The sequence below is a fragment of the Pleurodeles waltl genome, chromosome 3_1 (genome assembly GCF_031143425.1).
Source record: "Pleurodeles waltl isolate 20211129_DDA chromosome 3_1, aPleWal1.hap1.20221129, whole genome shotgun sequence".
In the NCBI taxonomy this organism is placed as follows: Eukaryota; Metazoa; Chordata; class Amphibia; order Caudata; family Salamandridae; genus Pleurodeles; species Pleurodeles waltl.
Genome location: NC_090440.1, coordinates 1,691,175,243 through 1,691,191,624, shown reverse-complemented (window position 1 = coordinate 1,691,191,624; position 16,382 = coordinate 1,691,175,243). Strand labels below are relative to the sequence as shown.

The window sequence follows — 16,382 nt, the reverse complement described above, 5'->3', positions numbered from 1 at the left end:
GATGTCAAAGGACACCCCTGTATCCACAGCCCCTAGACCTTGGAAAGCTTGACCGACGGTGAGCCTGAGTCTTTCAGTATCCAAATTTACCTGGGCAGCTGTGGGTTTTCTTCATTCAGCCTCCTGGCCTGAACCTGCAGCCTTTTTCCAAAACCGACCTCCATTGACTTCCATTGCACACCTGACGCTGTGTTGGCACTGCACACATCCGCCCCTGTGCTGCTGGGGGTGTACGTTTGGTTCTGTCTTGTGGTTCCCCTTTTACTTACCTCAACCCCAGGAGATCGACCCGACACCGCTTTACTCACCTGTGAGCAGCGCATCTTTGTTCATCCCCAGTCTTCGTTGGTTAACATTGGGCCCCCAAACACAAATTTGACCTCTGCGCCCGGCTGCCCCCTGTGCCGCTTTGGGTGCACTGTTGGTGGTGGTTTGAACCTTACCTGGTGTTGACCTAAGATTGGATTCGTAAGTCGAGTACTTACCTGTAAAACTGCATTCTTGTTTTCCTCCTATAGGTTAACATTGAAGACTCCGAAAAATGCACTGTTGATTATTATTTTTTTTTTACTGAAAAGTATTTTTAATTTAAAAACTGCTTACCTTATAACAAAGTTCTTTAGTTCAACGCATATATGAAAGCAAATGTTATTTTTCTTATTTGGTCTAGGATTTATTCTTTGAGTGTGTGTCTCATTTATTTCATCTGTGAGTACAATTGCTTAACACAACTCCTTAATGAGCCTAACTGCTCACCCACACTACCACAAATAGAGCATTAGACCGGTCTATTTCTGCCTCTGCAAAACTTTGGGGATCCACTGGACTCTCTGCACGATGTACTTCATTTTAGTGCACCATATAGAGAGCCAGCTTCCTACATTAAGTCTACAAGATTGGTCCCGTGTGTCATTGCAAAGTGCTTGTTTGCCAAATGGCTTTTCCTCCATAGGCTAACATTGAAGAACTCTTAATGAAATTGCACTAAAGTATTTACCAAAATAAAAAGTAAAACCAGACAGTACTCTACGGTCCTTACTAGATCTAAGGGTACTCAATAGACCTATCAAAACAGAAAAGTTCAAAATGACTTCAAGGCAAGAGGTCATCCATCTCATACAAAATGGAGAATACAAGATAACCATTGACCTCAAAGGGGCGTACCCACACATACCTGCAAACAAGACACTGCAAATTCCAGTAGGGGGAAATTGCAGTTTAAAAAAAAAAAAAAAAAAGAAGAAGAAATTGGGAAAAAGTACTCCAGACACGTGACCGTTTTTTCCCCTAAAAGTGGCATACACGGTTTACTGTACTAAGGTCACCATCTTCCCAGCTTTCAAGAACATGCAGAGCAGAATCAAAAAACGTAATTTTGTACCACAGTTTTGACATTTTTCTATGAGGTAGCCTCTTTCTTTGTTTTTTGTGCTCTCATCCTTCTTCCAGTGTGTAACCCATGGGTGATCCAGAAAAGATATAGATTTCTGAAAAGTAGACAATATGTCAAATTCAGCAGGGGTCATTTTTAGACCCCTCAAGGTTTTCCCAAGAAAAATAACTGTTGAAATAAAGAAATATTGAAAATGAGTAGGAAAAGAATGGGCATTTCTGACAGCATTTTCATCTGTTACTTTTTGTCACGATGGCCGATTTACAAAAGCAATATACCATTACATCCGCTAAACCCTTCTGGTTGCAGGGATATATAGGGTTTGTAGGGTCTCCAAGAACCCAAGGGTACCCTGAGTCAAAAACTGAGCTGCACTGTACAATCGTTTTTCACTGAGTACCCAGTATAGACAAATGCATATAGTGAAATAGAGTGAAAAAAGGGTGTCAAGGAAACCTATGTATTTCTGAAATGGACACAAGATATGGAGATTAGGATCAGTGGTTATTTGTACATCTCTGAATTTGTGGGTACCCGTACCAGTGTATGACTTGGAGGGTATTTTTCAAAATGTCACCTGGGCCATCTGTGGCTCCACGGGGGAGGGGGGGAAGAGGAGGGGTGGGGGCACACGTCCCCCCACCAATGTTAAGATAGCCCTGGGAAGGTGCTGGTACCTGGGGCTAAAGAGGGATCAAAGCTGACCACCTTTACATTATGTGCCCCAAGGGGTGGTGATCCCCTTGGGCGTGGGGGTCCCAAAGTGACACTCCCTTTTCCTTTTTTTTTTTTAAATATTTGCCCTGGCAGGTTGTGATCCCTGGGGCACAGAGGGGCCGGCGCGCCCACCGTAAGTAAATTACATTTTTCCCCCATGGGGTGGTGGTCCCTAGGGACTGGGGGCCACATAGCATATTAAGCCCTAGGGAGGGGGTGGTCCCCAGGCAGCGGGGGGGGGGCATGCGGCCCCCCTCATAGACTTTATACACCCTGGGGAGGTGGCGGTCCCAGGGGCAGTGGGAGGGAGCCAGGAGCCCAGCCACCCCATTTCTGAATAAATGTCCCTGTGGGCGTTATGACAACGAAGACCAGGAGATGGCGCTTCATTGAAAAAAATGTTTTTTTTTACAGCGGATCCTCTGCGAATCTGACTGTAACATAAAAATAAATGCTTTTTAGCCTTTTGGGTGGGGGGGGGGTTCCTTTTGGGACCCTACCACCAGAGCTAAGGCGTCCGAGTGTTCGTACCCTGGCTCCTTTTGTATTTTTAATTATTGTTCCTGGGACTCTGCTTCGGTCAAGTCCCAAGATGGCTCACAACACTTCTGTTGTTGAAGTGATATCAGCCAATCAGATCTCGGCACAAGATCGGGAGGGGTCGCAAATCCTTTGCGTCCCTTTACATACAAATTTAGATTTTCTTAAATTTCTCAAAAACTACTGAACGGATTTTCTCCAAATAACAAAAAGGGCTGTTTCTGGTCCAAGAGCTACCTTTCTGCCAAATTTGGTATAATTCTGTCCAGGTGTGTGGCAACTGTATTTTTAGGATTTAGAGTGGATTAGGGATTTTGGGTGGCAAGGATTTTATCTAGGGTTTAGGGTGAGTAGGGGTATTTGGGTGGCGTGGGTATTTTTAGGTTTTAGAGTGGGTAGAGGTATTTGGGTGCCAAGGTATATTTAGGGTTTGGGGTGGGTAATGGTATTTGTGTGGCAAGGTTTTTTAAGAGGTATTTGGGTGGTATATGTATTTTTAGGGTTTATGGTGGGTAAGGGTGTTTGGATGGCAAGGGTATTTTCAGGGTGGTTGAATTTTGAGGTTAGGGTTGTTAAGGTCTCGACAAATCTACTCGACCACTGGCTATGTTGAGTTTTATTTTATGGGGTCGAGCTATTTTTAGATTCCACTCCCACTGGACCCTTCTGGCAAGTGGACAAAGAACAGATGTTCTGTTCAGTCAGAAACTGAATTAGCAATTAAGATGCCTTTAAATCTTATTCTCGTCACATTTGCTCTGTGTTCAGAGACAGAGGTCAAAAGTCAGTTTGTCTTCTTGCAATGCAAATACTTTTTCTTGTGACTGCAGAGTTCCAGGATTTTGTAAGGGGAACTGTCTGACCTATGTGAAATGAAAGGCTTTTGGTATCAGGTTTTTCGTAACACACAACTTTTATATAACTAAGTCAACTTTACAAATATTTCAAAATATGTTTTAGGATCTGTGAAAGCCCATTTTTTTCTACTTGTTTGTGATGAAAAAGATATTTTATTAGAATGAAAAAACGTCAGAACACTTTACTTGGTAATGTGGAAATTATAATTTGTTTCTGAAACCCAATTTTCACAGATTATTGTTAATACACTATATAGTTTTATCAGTAAAGCTGCAAGTTAGTGTGAAGTTTTTTTGGACATTTCTTGGAAATGTATTGTATGTAAATGACAGTGTGCCACCACTTCATGCTTTAGTAATATATTTATTAAAAGTGAGTGTTTAAACATAAACTGAGAAACACCCCTGCCCTGATTGCAAATCTATTAGTAAACTAAGGGGCATGTCATGCATGGATCATGTGTACCCTATATGTGGGCTAGGTTTATTACACATGGAGCAAATGTTTAGTGTATCTAATCAAACAAGTGTTTTTTTTTTTTACAGCAGAAATGCTGAACTCACATATTTGAAGATGCACTCATATGTGAAAATGAAAAAGGCAACCATAAAATACAATATTTGCCCAGGATCACACAATTTGAGACCCGTTTCCGAGTCAAGTACTTTACATTTAGGTCGAGTAGATTATTCAAGCTACTCGACCTGCAGGTCTAGTAACATTTTAATGATTTTTTTGAGGCCTGAGATATGATGTGTGTGTGTGTGTGTGTGTATATATATATATATGTGTGTGTGTGTATATATATATATATATATATATATATATATATATATATATATATATATATATATATATATAATATAATTTCGATGGCGTGTAGCTGCTGATACACATGCTGTGCATATGTCTGCAATCTAGTGTTGGGCTCGGAGTTATTTTTCTTCGAAGAAGTGTTTTCAAGTCACGGGATCGAGTGTCTCCTCCTCTTCGGCTCCATTGCGCATGGGCATCGACTCCATGTTAGATTGTTTTCTTTCCGCCATCGGGTTCGGACGTGTTTCCTTTCGCTCCGACAGTTCAATTTGGAAAAGCTTGAAAATTCTTTATTTCTCGTCGGTATTGTTTCGATCGCGTTACACCTCCTATCGACACTTCGGTACCGTCGGATCAAACATCTTTACTAGTCCTTCGACGCAAGCGCCGAACTTGGGCCTCGTCGGGCCGACCGCGTGGAAGCCTCATGGACCGGACTGCATTCTGATTCTGTCCTCGGTGCCACGCTAAATTCCCTTATTCGGACCAACATCTCATCTGTAATCTCTGCCTTTCCCCAGACCATTGGGAAGAAAATTGCGAGGCCTGCATATCCTTCCGATCCAAGAAGACGCTTTGAGACGGAAGAGCACGGAGACTCGAGATGGCATCCAAAAGCACCTAACATCTCGACGAAGAGGAAGAGAGCATGCAGACTGCTGTCTCCGTTCGAGGATTCGACTCCAAGCAGGAACCCGGGGAGGACAGACCGGTCACAGAAGGACAGCACGTGAGTACGCCTGCCCCTGTCCCATCCAAACATAAGACCTTGGGGACGCCACTGCCTGAAGGCCATGGCTCAACCCGAAAAAAGACCTTCGGTGACCAACTCACAAGTTCGGCACCGAAAAAGGCCACTTCTCCGAAGCCATCGGACTCGAGTCGAAGCTCTGTTTCCGAACCGAGCAAACACCGCTCTTCGGAGTCAAAAACTCAAATATTTTTCTGAACCGAGACCATCTTCGCCTCCATCTTTTTCGATCCCAAAAAGCCAGTTTCGGAGCTGAAAAAACTGGCTAACACTGAGGAGCATGGACTTTCAAAAGTACTTAGAGAAAGCCAAAAATCTTCTGAGGAGGACTCACAAATGCAGCCTATCATAGAACAAATGGATGTCAGGCAAGCCAGGATTCATATCCACAAAGAAACTTGCAGAATTTTGACTGCACCTCTTCCAAAACCAAAGAGGAAATTAGCCTTTCAGGAGGAATTGGACACTGCACAGGCTCCAGCTAAAGTGCCATGAACAAAGGAGAGACCTCCACCTCCTCAATTTTCTCCTTCTCAGTCTCCTCCTCACTCTCCACATATCTCTCCTCCAACCAGCCCCACACCTATGCAGTCACCATCACATTCATTTGATTCACAGCATGACAATATAGATCCATGGGATCTTTATGATCCACATCCCATTCCCGATAACGACCCAGACTGCTATCCCTCAAAGCCTTCACCACCTGAAGATAGTACAGGGTACACTCAAGTACTAGCCAGGGCTGCAGCATACTATAATGTCACCATGTACACTGAACAGTTGGTGGCCGATTTTTTATTTAATACACTCTCCTCCACGCACACAACTTACCAGTTGCTCCCTATGCTCTCAGGCATGCTAAAACATGCTGATCAAATGTTTAGCGAGCCTGTCAGAGTGAGAATATTAACTCCCAGGGTAGAGAAGAAATACAAGCCACCTCCCTCCGATCCTTTGTATATAACTCAGCAACTCCCTCCAGACTCAGTAGTAGTAAGCGCTGCTAGGAAGAGGGCAAACTTGCATTCGTCAGGTGATGCACCCCCACCAGACAAAGAGAGCAGAAAATTTGATGCTGCAGGGAAGAGAGTGGCATCCCAGGCAGCCAACCAATGGAGAATAGCTAACTCTCAGGCGTTGTTAGCTAGATAAGATAGGGCACATTGGGGTGAGATGAAAGATATTATTCAGCATCTCCCCAAGGAACATCAAAACAGGGCACAGCAGATAGTAAAGGAAGGGCAAGCCATCTCCAGTAACCAAATTAGGTGTGCCCTGGACTCAGCTGACACAGCTGCCAGGAGCGTCAACACTGCTGTAACAATCAGGAGGCACGCATGGCTCAGGTCCTCCAGGTTCAAACCCGAAATTCAACAAGCAGTGTTGAATATACCGTTCAATAAAAAACAACTTTTCGGCCCAGTGGTGGACACTGCAATTGAAAAATTGCATAAAGACTCAGACACCGCAAAGGCCATGGGTGTGCTATACACCACACAATACAGAGGATCCTTTCGGAAACCACAGTTTAGAGTTGGATTTAGGCCCCAGAGTACAGAGCCATCCATATCACAGCCAAAATCACCCTACCAACCTCAATATCAAAGAGGTAGTTTCAGAGATTATAGAGGCAAGGCCTCCAGAGACAGGGGAAAATATCAGACATCAAAACAAGCCTCACAAGGTAAACAGTGACTTGTACCATTCCTTTCCAATTCACACCTCCCCTGTGGGTGGGAAGACTGCAAAAGTTCCACAACAATTGGCTAAACATTACCACAGACAATTGGGTATTATCAATTATCCGCAATGGCTATTGCCTAGAATTGATACAAACTCCACCAAACATTCCACCAAAACCACACAGGCTATCCACAGACCATATCACTCTGTTATAAGAAGAGGTCAAATCTCTATTACTCAAACAAGCAATAGAACCTGTGCCACAAAAGCAAGTAGGAACGGGAGTTTGGTCACTGTATTTCCTCATTCCCAAAAAGGATGGCACTTTAAGGCCAATATTAGATCTCAGAACCTCAATCTTTACATTCTGTCAGACCACTTTCATATAGTAGCACTACAGGATGTAACCCCACTACTTCAGCAACACGATTTCATGGCAACATTAGACCTCAAAGATGTGTATTTTTCACATACCCATCCATCCTGCCCACAGAAAATATCTTAGGTTTGTCATTCAAGGAAAGCACTATCAGTTCAAAGTGTTACCCTTTGGAATAACAACAGCTCCAACGGTATTCACAAAATACCTAGCGGTAGTCGCAGCCTACCTAAGAAGACAACACATACATGTCTTTCCATATCTCGACGATTGGCTAATAAAATCAAACAATCATACGCAGTGTCAAAACCATGCGCATTATGTAATACAAACCATGCACATGCTAGGCTTCTCAATAAACTACCAGAAGTCACAACTACAGCCTGCGCAAATACAACAGTATTTAGGGGCAATACTAAATACTCAAAAAGCGCTTGCAAGTCCAAATACGCACAGAATACAAGCATTCCTCAATATATTAGCACAAATACTGACAGGTTAACAATACACTGTCAAATTTGTCATGAGACTATTAGGTATGATGGCATCATGTATTGCAACTGTTCCATTTGCAAGGCTAAACATGCGGCCCTTGCAACAGTGCCTTGCACAACAATGGTCACAAGCACAGGGTCAACTTCAAGATCTAGTGTTGATAGCCCACCAAACATACATGTCCCTTCAGTGGTGGAATTCCACAAATCTAAACAAAGGACGGCCGTTTCAAGACTATGTGCCTCAGACCATAGTTACAACAGATACATCAATGATTAGCTGGGGAGCTCGCCTCAACAATTTACAACATTCAAGGACAATGGGATTCACAACACAAACAGCTACACATAAATCACTTAGAGCTGTTCGCTGTCTTCCTAGCGCTCAAAGCTTTTCAGCCTCTCCTTATTCACAAGAATGTCCTGATCAAAACAGACAACATGACCGCCATGTATTACCTAAACAAACAAGGAGGTACACATTCGTCCCAACTCTCCCTCCTAACTCAAAAAAATTTGGAAATGGGCAATACACAATCAAATTCACCTGGTAGCACAATACATTCCAGGGATACACAACCAGTTAGTGGATGTTCTCAGCAGAAATCATCAACAGACACACAAGTGGGAGATTAACCATCAAGTACTTCTAAAATACTTTCAACAATGGGGGACACCAGACATAGATCTGTTCACCAACAGCGAAAAAACGCAAAATGACAAAACTTCGCATCCAGATACCCACATCCCCTATCCAAGGGCAATGCTCTATGGATGAATTGGTCAGGGATATTTGCTTACGCTTTTCCCCCTCTCCCACTCATATCATTTCTAGTCAAAAAATTGCGTCAAAACACGCTCAATCTGCTACTCATAGCGCCAACGTGGGCACGCCAACCGTGGTACACAACACTAAAAGACCTGTCAGTAGTACCACACTCCAAACTCCAAAACAGACCAGATCTGTTGACACAAAACAAAGGTCAGATCAGGCACCAAATCCCACCATACTCAATCTAGCAATTTGGCTCCTGAGATCATAGAATTTGGGTATTTATAATTACCAACTGAATGTGTGGAAGTAATTAAACAAGCAAGAAAACCCACTACCAGGAAGTGTTATGCAAACAAATGGAAAATATTTGTATATTACTGTCAGTCTAAACAAATTGCCCCTCTTTCAGCATCAATACAACATATTGTATGTTATTTGCTTCATTTGCAAAAACCAAATCTACCATTCTCTTCCATAAAAATAAATCTCACTGCAATTTCTGCATATTTGCAAAATATACTGTGCACGTCTTTATTTAGAGTACCTGGTATCAAAACCTTCATGGAAGGCTTAAAATGCATCATTCCACCCGGAACACCTCCAGTTCCTTCTTGGAATTTAAACATAGTGCTTACGCGACTTATGGGCCCACCATTTGAACCCATGCACTCATGTCAGAATCAATTTTTAACATCGAAAGTTGCCTTCCTAGTCGCAATTACATCATTGCGAAGAGTTAGTGAAATTTAAGCTTTCACTATTGAAGAACCATTCACACAGCTACACAAACATAAAGTTGTACTACGAACTAACCCTAAATTTCTTCCTAAAGTAGTATCACCTTTTCATATCAATCAAACAGTGGAACTACCAGTCTTCTTCCCACAATCAGATTCTGCAGCAGAAAGAGCTATGCATACATTAGACATTAAAAGAGCTCAAATGTACTACATAGATAGAACAAAACCTCTCAGGAAAACTAAACAGCTATTTATAGCTTTTCAAAAATCCTCATAATGGTAACCCCATTTCAAAACAAGGTTTAGCAAGATGGATAGTAAAATGCATCCAAACATGTTACCTTACAGCTAAAAGACAACTCCTAGTTGTTCCTAAAGCACAAGGAAGAAAGGTCCTACAATGGCCTTCTTAGGAAATATCCCAATGGCTGAAATTTGTAAAGCAGCTACTTGGTCAACACCACGTACATTTACTAAACACTATTATGTAGATGTTTTAGCAACACAGCAAGCCACAGTAGGTCAAGCTGTACTCAGAACATTATTTCAAACAACTTCAACTCCTATAGGCTAACCACTGCTTCTATGGGAGGACTAACTGCTTTGTAGTCTATGCACAGCATGTGTATCTGCAGCTACACATGCCATCAAACGGAAAATGCCACTTACCCAGTGTACATCTGCTCGTGGCATGTTCCGCTGCAGATTCACATGCACCCTCCCACCTCCCCGGAAGCCTGTAGTCGTTTAAGTTAACCACATTTGTATATATATATATATATATATATATATATATATATATATATATATATATATATATATATATATATATATATATATATATATATATTTACCATTCCATTAGCATGGACATCTCTTTTCTTTATACTCTATCACTCCTACCTTACCCTCTGCGGGAAAACAATCTAACATGGAGTCGATGCCCATGCGCAATGGAGCCGAAGAGGAGGAGTCATTCGATCCCGTGACTCGAAAACACTTCTTCGAAGAAAAACAACTTGTAACACTCTGAGCCCAACACTAGATGGCAGACGTATGCACAGGATGTGAATCGGCAGCGGAACATGCCACGAACAGATGTACACTGAGTAAGTGACATTTTCCATATATGTGTGTGTGTGTGTATATATATATATATATATTTATATATATATATATTTATATTTTCAAGGGTTTTCACTTACCTTCAATATACTTTTTTGTTGTAATGGTATGCGTGGTAAAGTCACTGCATTGTAATTGCATTGTGTTCTAATTGCATGCGTGTTTTCATCCTACAACCACAAAAACAGAGTGCTTCCTACTGGCAAAACCTTTCTACAGGAAACCTGTTTTTTTAAAGCTGGACTGGTCACTTTATTGGACTTAGGCTATAAAACAAAAAAGTTTACAGTTTTTGATAGCAAATTCTAGGATAATGGCCTGCTGCCCCTTGCAGGCCACCACCCCTCTCCCCCTCCCCCCATTCAGTTGAGTTTGCAATTGGGACCCATCTAATTAATATTCATTGGTCTGATACATTTGCCCTGCATATGCGCAGTTAGCGATGCAACATATTGGTACAGCCCCTTTCACAAACAGAAGCGTGGAAGTTGCATATCTTGGTTTGCAAATGTGTCTTTATACATGAAGCACGTAGATCTTTTGATGTTCTGGTTGAATTTTGGGGCCCCAGTCGAGCAAGATTCTGGTAGGTTCATGGGGTCTCACACCTGTCTGTTTCTCACCTGTTTTCAAAATGTTTGTTTACACAATGTTTTGTTGAATTCAATTAGATAGGAACTTTCTTGTTATCCCAGTTCATTGATTTTGTGCATTCGAAGTGACTATTAAGGGTTTGCCAGATAGCTCAAGCACAGGCGCATTTTGCAAATCTTGGTGCCACCGTGGTAGAAATTACAGCTAGAGTATTGACAAATCTGTGCGCTACATTTTCTTGACAAAGTAGGAACATGTGAAACTCTCTCCTAACCCCTTTAAAATATTTATCAGTAAGAGCAGCGCGTCCTCTGTTGGGGTTCAGAGCCTGTTTTATTCAATAGCACTCACTCTTGCTCTCTGTGCAGGTTACTGTCAGAATGGCTGAAAGCCAAATTCACGAGAGAGGAAGAATCCGCGCCACGCGCTGCGGACGCAGAGAACAGAATACAGACACTGGCAGCTTTCAAAGCGGTGGGGCGGCGCGAGGAGCAGCCTGTGCGGGTGCACGTGTGCGTGAAGGTAAAGTATTAACTGCCCGAGGATGAGAGAGGGAACTGTGTGCGTATGGCGTGTGTGCATGCACATGTGAGTTTGTATGTGATAGAGAAACAGATGAAAAACCGTATTGGAACCAAAGTCTTCAGGGTGACCTGCGTCCCGGATTTGCTGGTACATTCCCTGTTTTCCACCAGGTCTGTCCTGTCAGATTTCGGCAAATTCGGCTCTCGTCCCGGTTTATAGAGGGTCGACTGAAAAGAGTGAGAGGCGCGTTTTTCTGTGTTCCAGAGCAGAGCTAGTTAGCAAATGTTCTAAAAAACAATTGAATTAATAGATATGATACTGGGTTTAAAAATTGCATTGAATGTATTTTAATACCTATTCTGTATTTCTATGTTGACGAGCGCTGTCAATCTGTGGCACTCGGATAGTGTAAAATTGTAGCCCTTCAATGTTTGAGAAATGTCCTGGATTTTTGTTTTTTTAATCTGGTCACCCTATGAGGCTGTGTTGCCTTGCCCTTGTACTCATTTTGGATATCCTCGTCACCCACTGCCCCCCTTTGATCTCAGTGGTCTTGATAGTAATTTTACATAATTAAAGGGTCTGCGCTGGGCTCCGATGGTAGTTGCTTTGTGCAGTGTTCCCTGTTCCCCAAGCCAGTCAGAAGGGGAGGGACTGGCTGGCGGTGGCGCTCTTTCATGTATCTCAAATTCCCGAGCCAGGGTGAATTTTACTCCAGCCACACTTCTTGCCGTAGATCTGCGCCCTTTGAAAATGGTGCGCCGTATAGAACAGCATACCATTGTACATAGCGAGAGTGCCTGACCCATGCTTGCTCCCTAGAGAACTTCAATAGCCATAGTTTTTAACAGATATTTCTATAATCATGAGGTTACCAAAGTTTCTAGCTAACTTACTCTTCAACAAAGATGCATGCACCAAGCAGGGGAGTTTTCATCCCAAGTTGAATTTGTTTGAATATAGTAAATAATGATGCGTTTTTTCCATCTTTTGCAGGTGGGTAAATTGAGTACCATAACCTGAGTAATAACAGTAACATTTGTTATTTACTGTACTTAGAGATGGCAAAAGTGCATCATTTATCACTTTATAAAAATAATTTATTGTAAGTAACCCGGTTGTGCATGAAATTGCCCTGTTGCCTGCCTGGAACTTTGGGTTCTTGTACTTAACCCCTTTTTAGGGTTGAGCCTGCGAGTGCATGCATCTCGCTCACAACATCAAAGCGTCTTTAGTTTGTCCATCTACCATTAGGGCACCCATTTGCTGGCAGGATCCGGCACCACCTGCGCCAATGGCAGGAAATCACTTTCGATAAATGGGTGCTTCAGATTGTCCAGCTGGGCTGTGCCCTATCATTCAGCAGTCCTCGGACCACCTCTCGCTGTTGCAACTGGAAGGTCCTGGCTCTTCTGGCTAATGGAGCCAGTGAGACAGTGTTGGCATCAGAAGTAAGTTGTGGTTGCTATTCCTCGTACTTCTTGGATCCAAAAAAGGTAGGAACCTTTAGGTCCCTTTCACCTTAATTGTGCCACTCAGGTGTTCACCAAGGTGGTGGCGGTAATTGCAGCACATCTGCAGAGGTCAGTGAATTGCCCCAGGCAGGTGTCTCCCACCCCCAGATTACGTTGGGGATAGAGGTGGGTGAACCAACATTTTAAAAGGGGGAGCCGATTAAGAGCAGACTCTGGCTTGGCTCTTAGAGCCCATGCATGAGCTGTGCCCTGAACATGTTTGTTATGTAGAACATACAACAAACATCACGTAAAATATGATAGTCTCTTCAGAATTCAAAAAAGTGTGTTTAACACATGGAAGCTTTGATATTAATATGTCACAACATAGCACTGCACGCAGAAGTACTTATTAAAACTGATAGTTTTTAAACATGAGCGTAGTCATTCCTGCCCCTGTCTTCACACTGGTGACAGTGCCATTAGTGAACCAACAGTCAAGAGAGTTGTCACGTGGACCCTGTATGTGGCCCTGATTATCGTAGAGCATCATTAGTCTATTCAATCAAACACAATAGTTTTTTGTATAGTTTGTTTTCTAAATCATGTATTTGAACGAGCTTTCATGGGCAAATATGAAGAAAATTAGTTTTGGGGCAGTAAAACATTTGCCCAGGATCACACAATTTAAGTGGGGAAGTTGCAATTTACACAGGTTTTCTGTTTTCATTTTGTACAAATCAGCCACTAAATGGCTATCTATATGTCTCTCCTTTTTATGTTAATGCCTTGTTTTTACCTCTTTGTTTAGTTTTCTGCAGTTTTTAAATAGTGTGAACTCGACCTGGGGATATTGAAGCGCTTTACATGAAAACCAGTTACATTACAAAAGGTTGCATTCATTTCTTTTAGGCACTGGAGGTTTGCCCAGAATCAAAGGATGTTGAGACAACACCGAGACTCGAACCTAGCTTGTTCACTTCCAAAGGTGGAAAGCTCTCGCCGTAACGCCACATCCTGGGTAGATTGAGGGTGGAAGGCGAAGGAACATGAAAGCTTGGCTCGTTATGGGCTCAAGGTTTCAACAAGAACTCAAGCTGACCAAAAGCCAGGCTCCAAGCTGAAGCCCGGATCGAGCAATTAGTGGGTCCCCCAGAGTGAAGACAGAGGTTTGCCTGCCAATTATGCAGCAGGTACAGTGACATCAGGGCCCACGCCTGTGATCAGCCTTCTGTACCTCAATTATGGTCTCAGTGGGGATTCTGAGAGCGTTTATTTTAGCTTCTGTAAAATGCACGCATAATAAACTGTAGGATGGGGCATGCATTATACCATTCAGATAGTAGCAGAGCATGCCACCAGGACGAGAAAATCATAAATATCCCCAAAGAATAGTTATGGAATTAGAATGCCTTCTAGAGTAAGAGCCTGATTCACAAAGGTAAACTTACACTTTTGTGCAAGTTTACTAATTTTTTTTTGTGTTCATGAACTACGAGTTTATTTTTACTAACAGTAATGTTATGTCTCTGGAGATACAGCAGGTGGGGTGGAGAGCTCTACACATAAAAAGATAGAGCAGGCCTAACTTTTTATGGTTGTAGTCTCTGCCACATGTGCGGTTTCTCCAGTTGTAAAATTACTATTCGTGAAATTGAACTTGTAGTTTACCTTGATGAATCATGGGCTAAGCACATCTGTCTATTTTCTGATAGATGCTGTGGTGAAGTAAATAACTGTGTTATCTCAAGTACGATATTGTGTTGAGATTAATTTGTTCTCCCCAGTATGGCAGAGTTGCCGATGTGAGCACTTCATATTCTGATATCTTGTCCCAGTACATTACATATTCCCATGTTATTGTCAGCACCACTGGAATTGGGAAATTGTATGGCTGTGGTGTTTTGCACAAGATTATGTACTTACCACATTTGCTACATAATCCATCATCTGCATAATCGGCAGATTTAAAAAATGTTTCTAGGTCAATGGACTCTAAAGTTACAAACCAGTGCTGCAATACACATTGCAACACAGTTGAAGCCCCTTTGCAAACGTTGGCTGTTCACCTTTCAGTTGCTTATTGCTGTACTTGTGTGTTAAACGTGTACTAATGAGGTGCAGCTAGGCCCATACAGTGTTAACAAGTGTAAAAAGGTGACAAAATAATGAAGTAATACTATCACAAAATATTGCTGCATTACACCACATCATTTGCCTTTTCTTGCTGCATAATTAAGTCAACTCTGACGCATAATTTGGTCCTTCCCTACCACCTACATTCAGTAGCCCTAGTTATACTCTGTCTAACCACATCTATGCACAATGGGACTGATCATAATTCAGTTCAATAAAGGGCTACCACGGGTTATGCAATGTGGGATTATATACACACATTGGCATTAATGCTTAATATCTAGACTTACCTCAGAACTAAATAACCCAAGCCAAGAACCATCTTCAACTACAAACTCAACATCACAACCCAAGTCATTATTGCCTTATGCTGCCAAATACTGAATATGCTGAGGACAATTTTCAAATGGCTTACAGTTAACACGCAGAAAATTATCACCAACACTCTTGCCACCAACAACCTAGACTACAAGAAGACCATCTGTGGCAGGATAAACAAGCATCTCATCAGGAGGGTGCAGAACATCCAGAATTCGGTAGCCAGAACCACTCCTAACCTTCCACAACACTCACACATCTCACCTTACCTCAAGGAGCTACACTGGCTACCCATACACAAATGAACACATTTCAATCTCCTCACCCAAACCTTCGAGGCATGCTGGCCCAGCATCCCTCAACATTACCATCTGTTTTCACAAAGCTTCCAGTAACCCCAGCACAGCAGAGCTCCTATTTGCACACATCCCACGCACATGAAAAACCAGATCTTGCAGGTTAGCCTTCTACATCACTCCTAAAGCATGAAATGGTGTGCTGTTACACATACAAGCCTCCTTCTTACTTCTTGAATTCCACAAGAAGCTAAAGACCTCACTTTTTGAGTAACCACATTGGGTCCTAAACTTAGCTAACCTCACACCTGCTCTGCGCACCAGGATACCCTCCCGGGTGAAAGTGCGCTTTACAAACCAACATGACCTGATCCATGAAAAGTACATGCACTTTATGGAGCATTCTGTTCAGACTGGTACAAAACCCAACCATGCTGGAGTATTCTGTTAGCCTGGACCATTGCTTTGGTTTCCCATGTTTTGTGCCTGTTTGCCTCTACACCCACATCCATATTATGTGCGGGCTAAGAGGCAAAATGAATCCCTTGTTTGCATGAGATCTCGCCCTTTGCAAATGAGGAAATGTCCTCTGAATATAGCGTTGGCTATGCATGAATGCCAGTGCTATCAAGGGACTGCACAAGCATCTGCTGCCCCTTCTGTTCCCGGAGCACTCTGTGTAATACGGCCCCAGAAGGTTACCTGTTTGACTGCAACTACTGGTTTTACACTTGTCTGCCATGGAAATTATTCTGAGTTGTCAACAATACAGGTTTCTTTTTTTC

The 16,382-nt window shown here is 42.5% G+C and overlaps 1 protein-coding gene across 1 annotated transcript in view; it reads left to right on the top strand.

Moving 5' to 3' along the window:
- Positions 1–16,382, top strand: part of MCM3AP (minichromosome maintenance complex component 3 associated protein) — a 619,735-nt gene that overhangs the window by 399,377 nt on the left and 203,976 nt on the right. The window contains exon 21 of the mRNA XM_069225490.1: positions 11,237–11,390. Coding sequence (XP_069081591.1) covers positions 11,237–11,390 — 154 coding nt within the window. The remainder of the gene's footprint in view (positions 1–11,236; positions 11,391–16,382) is intronic.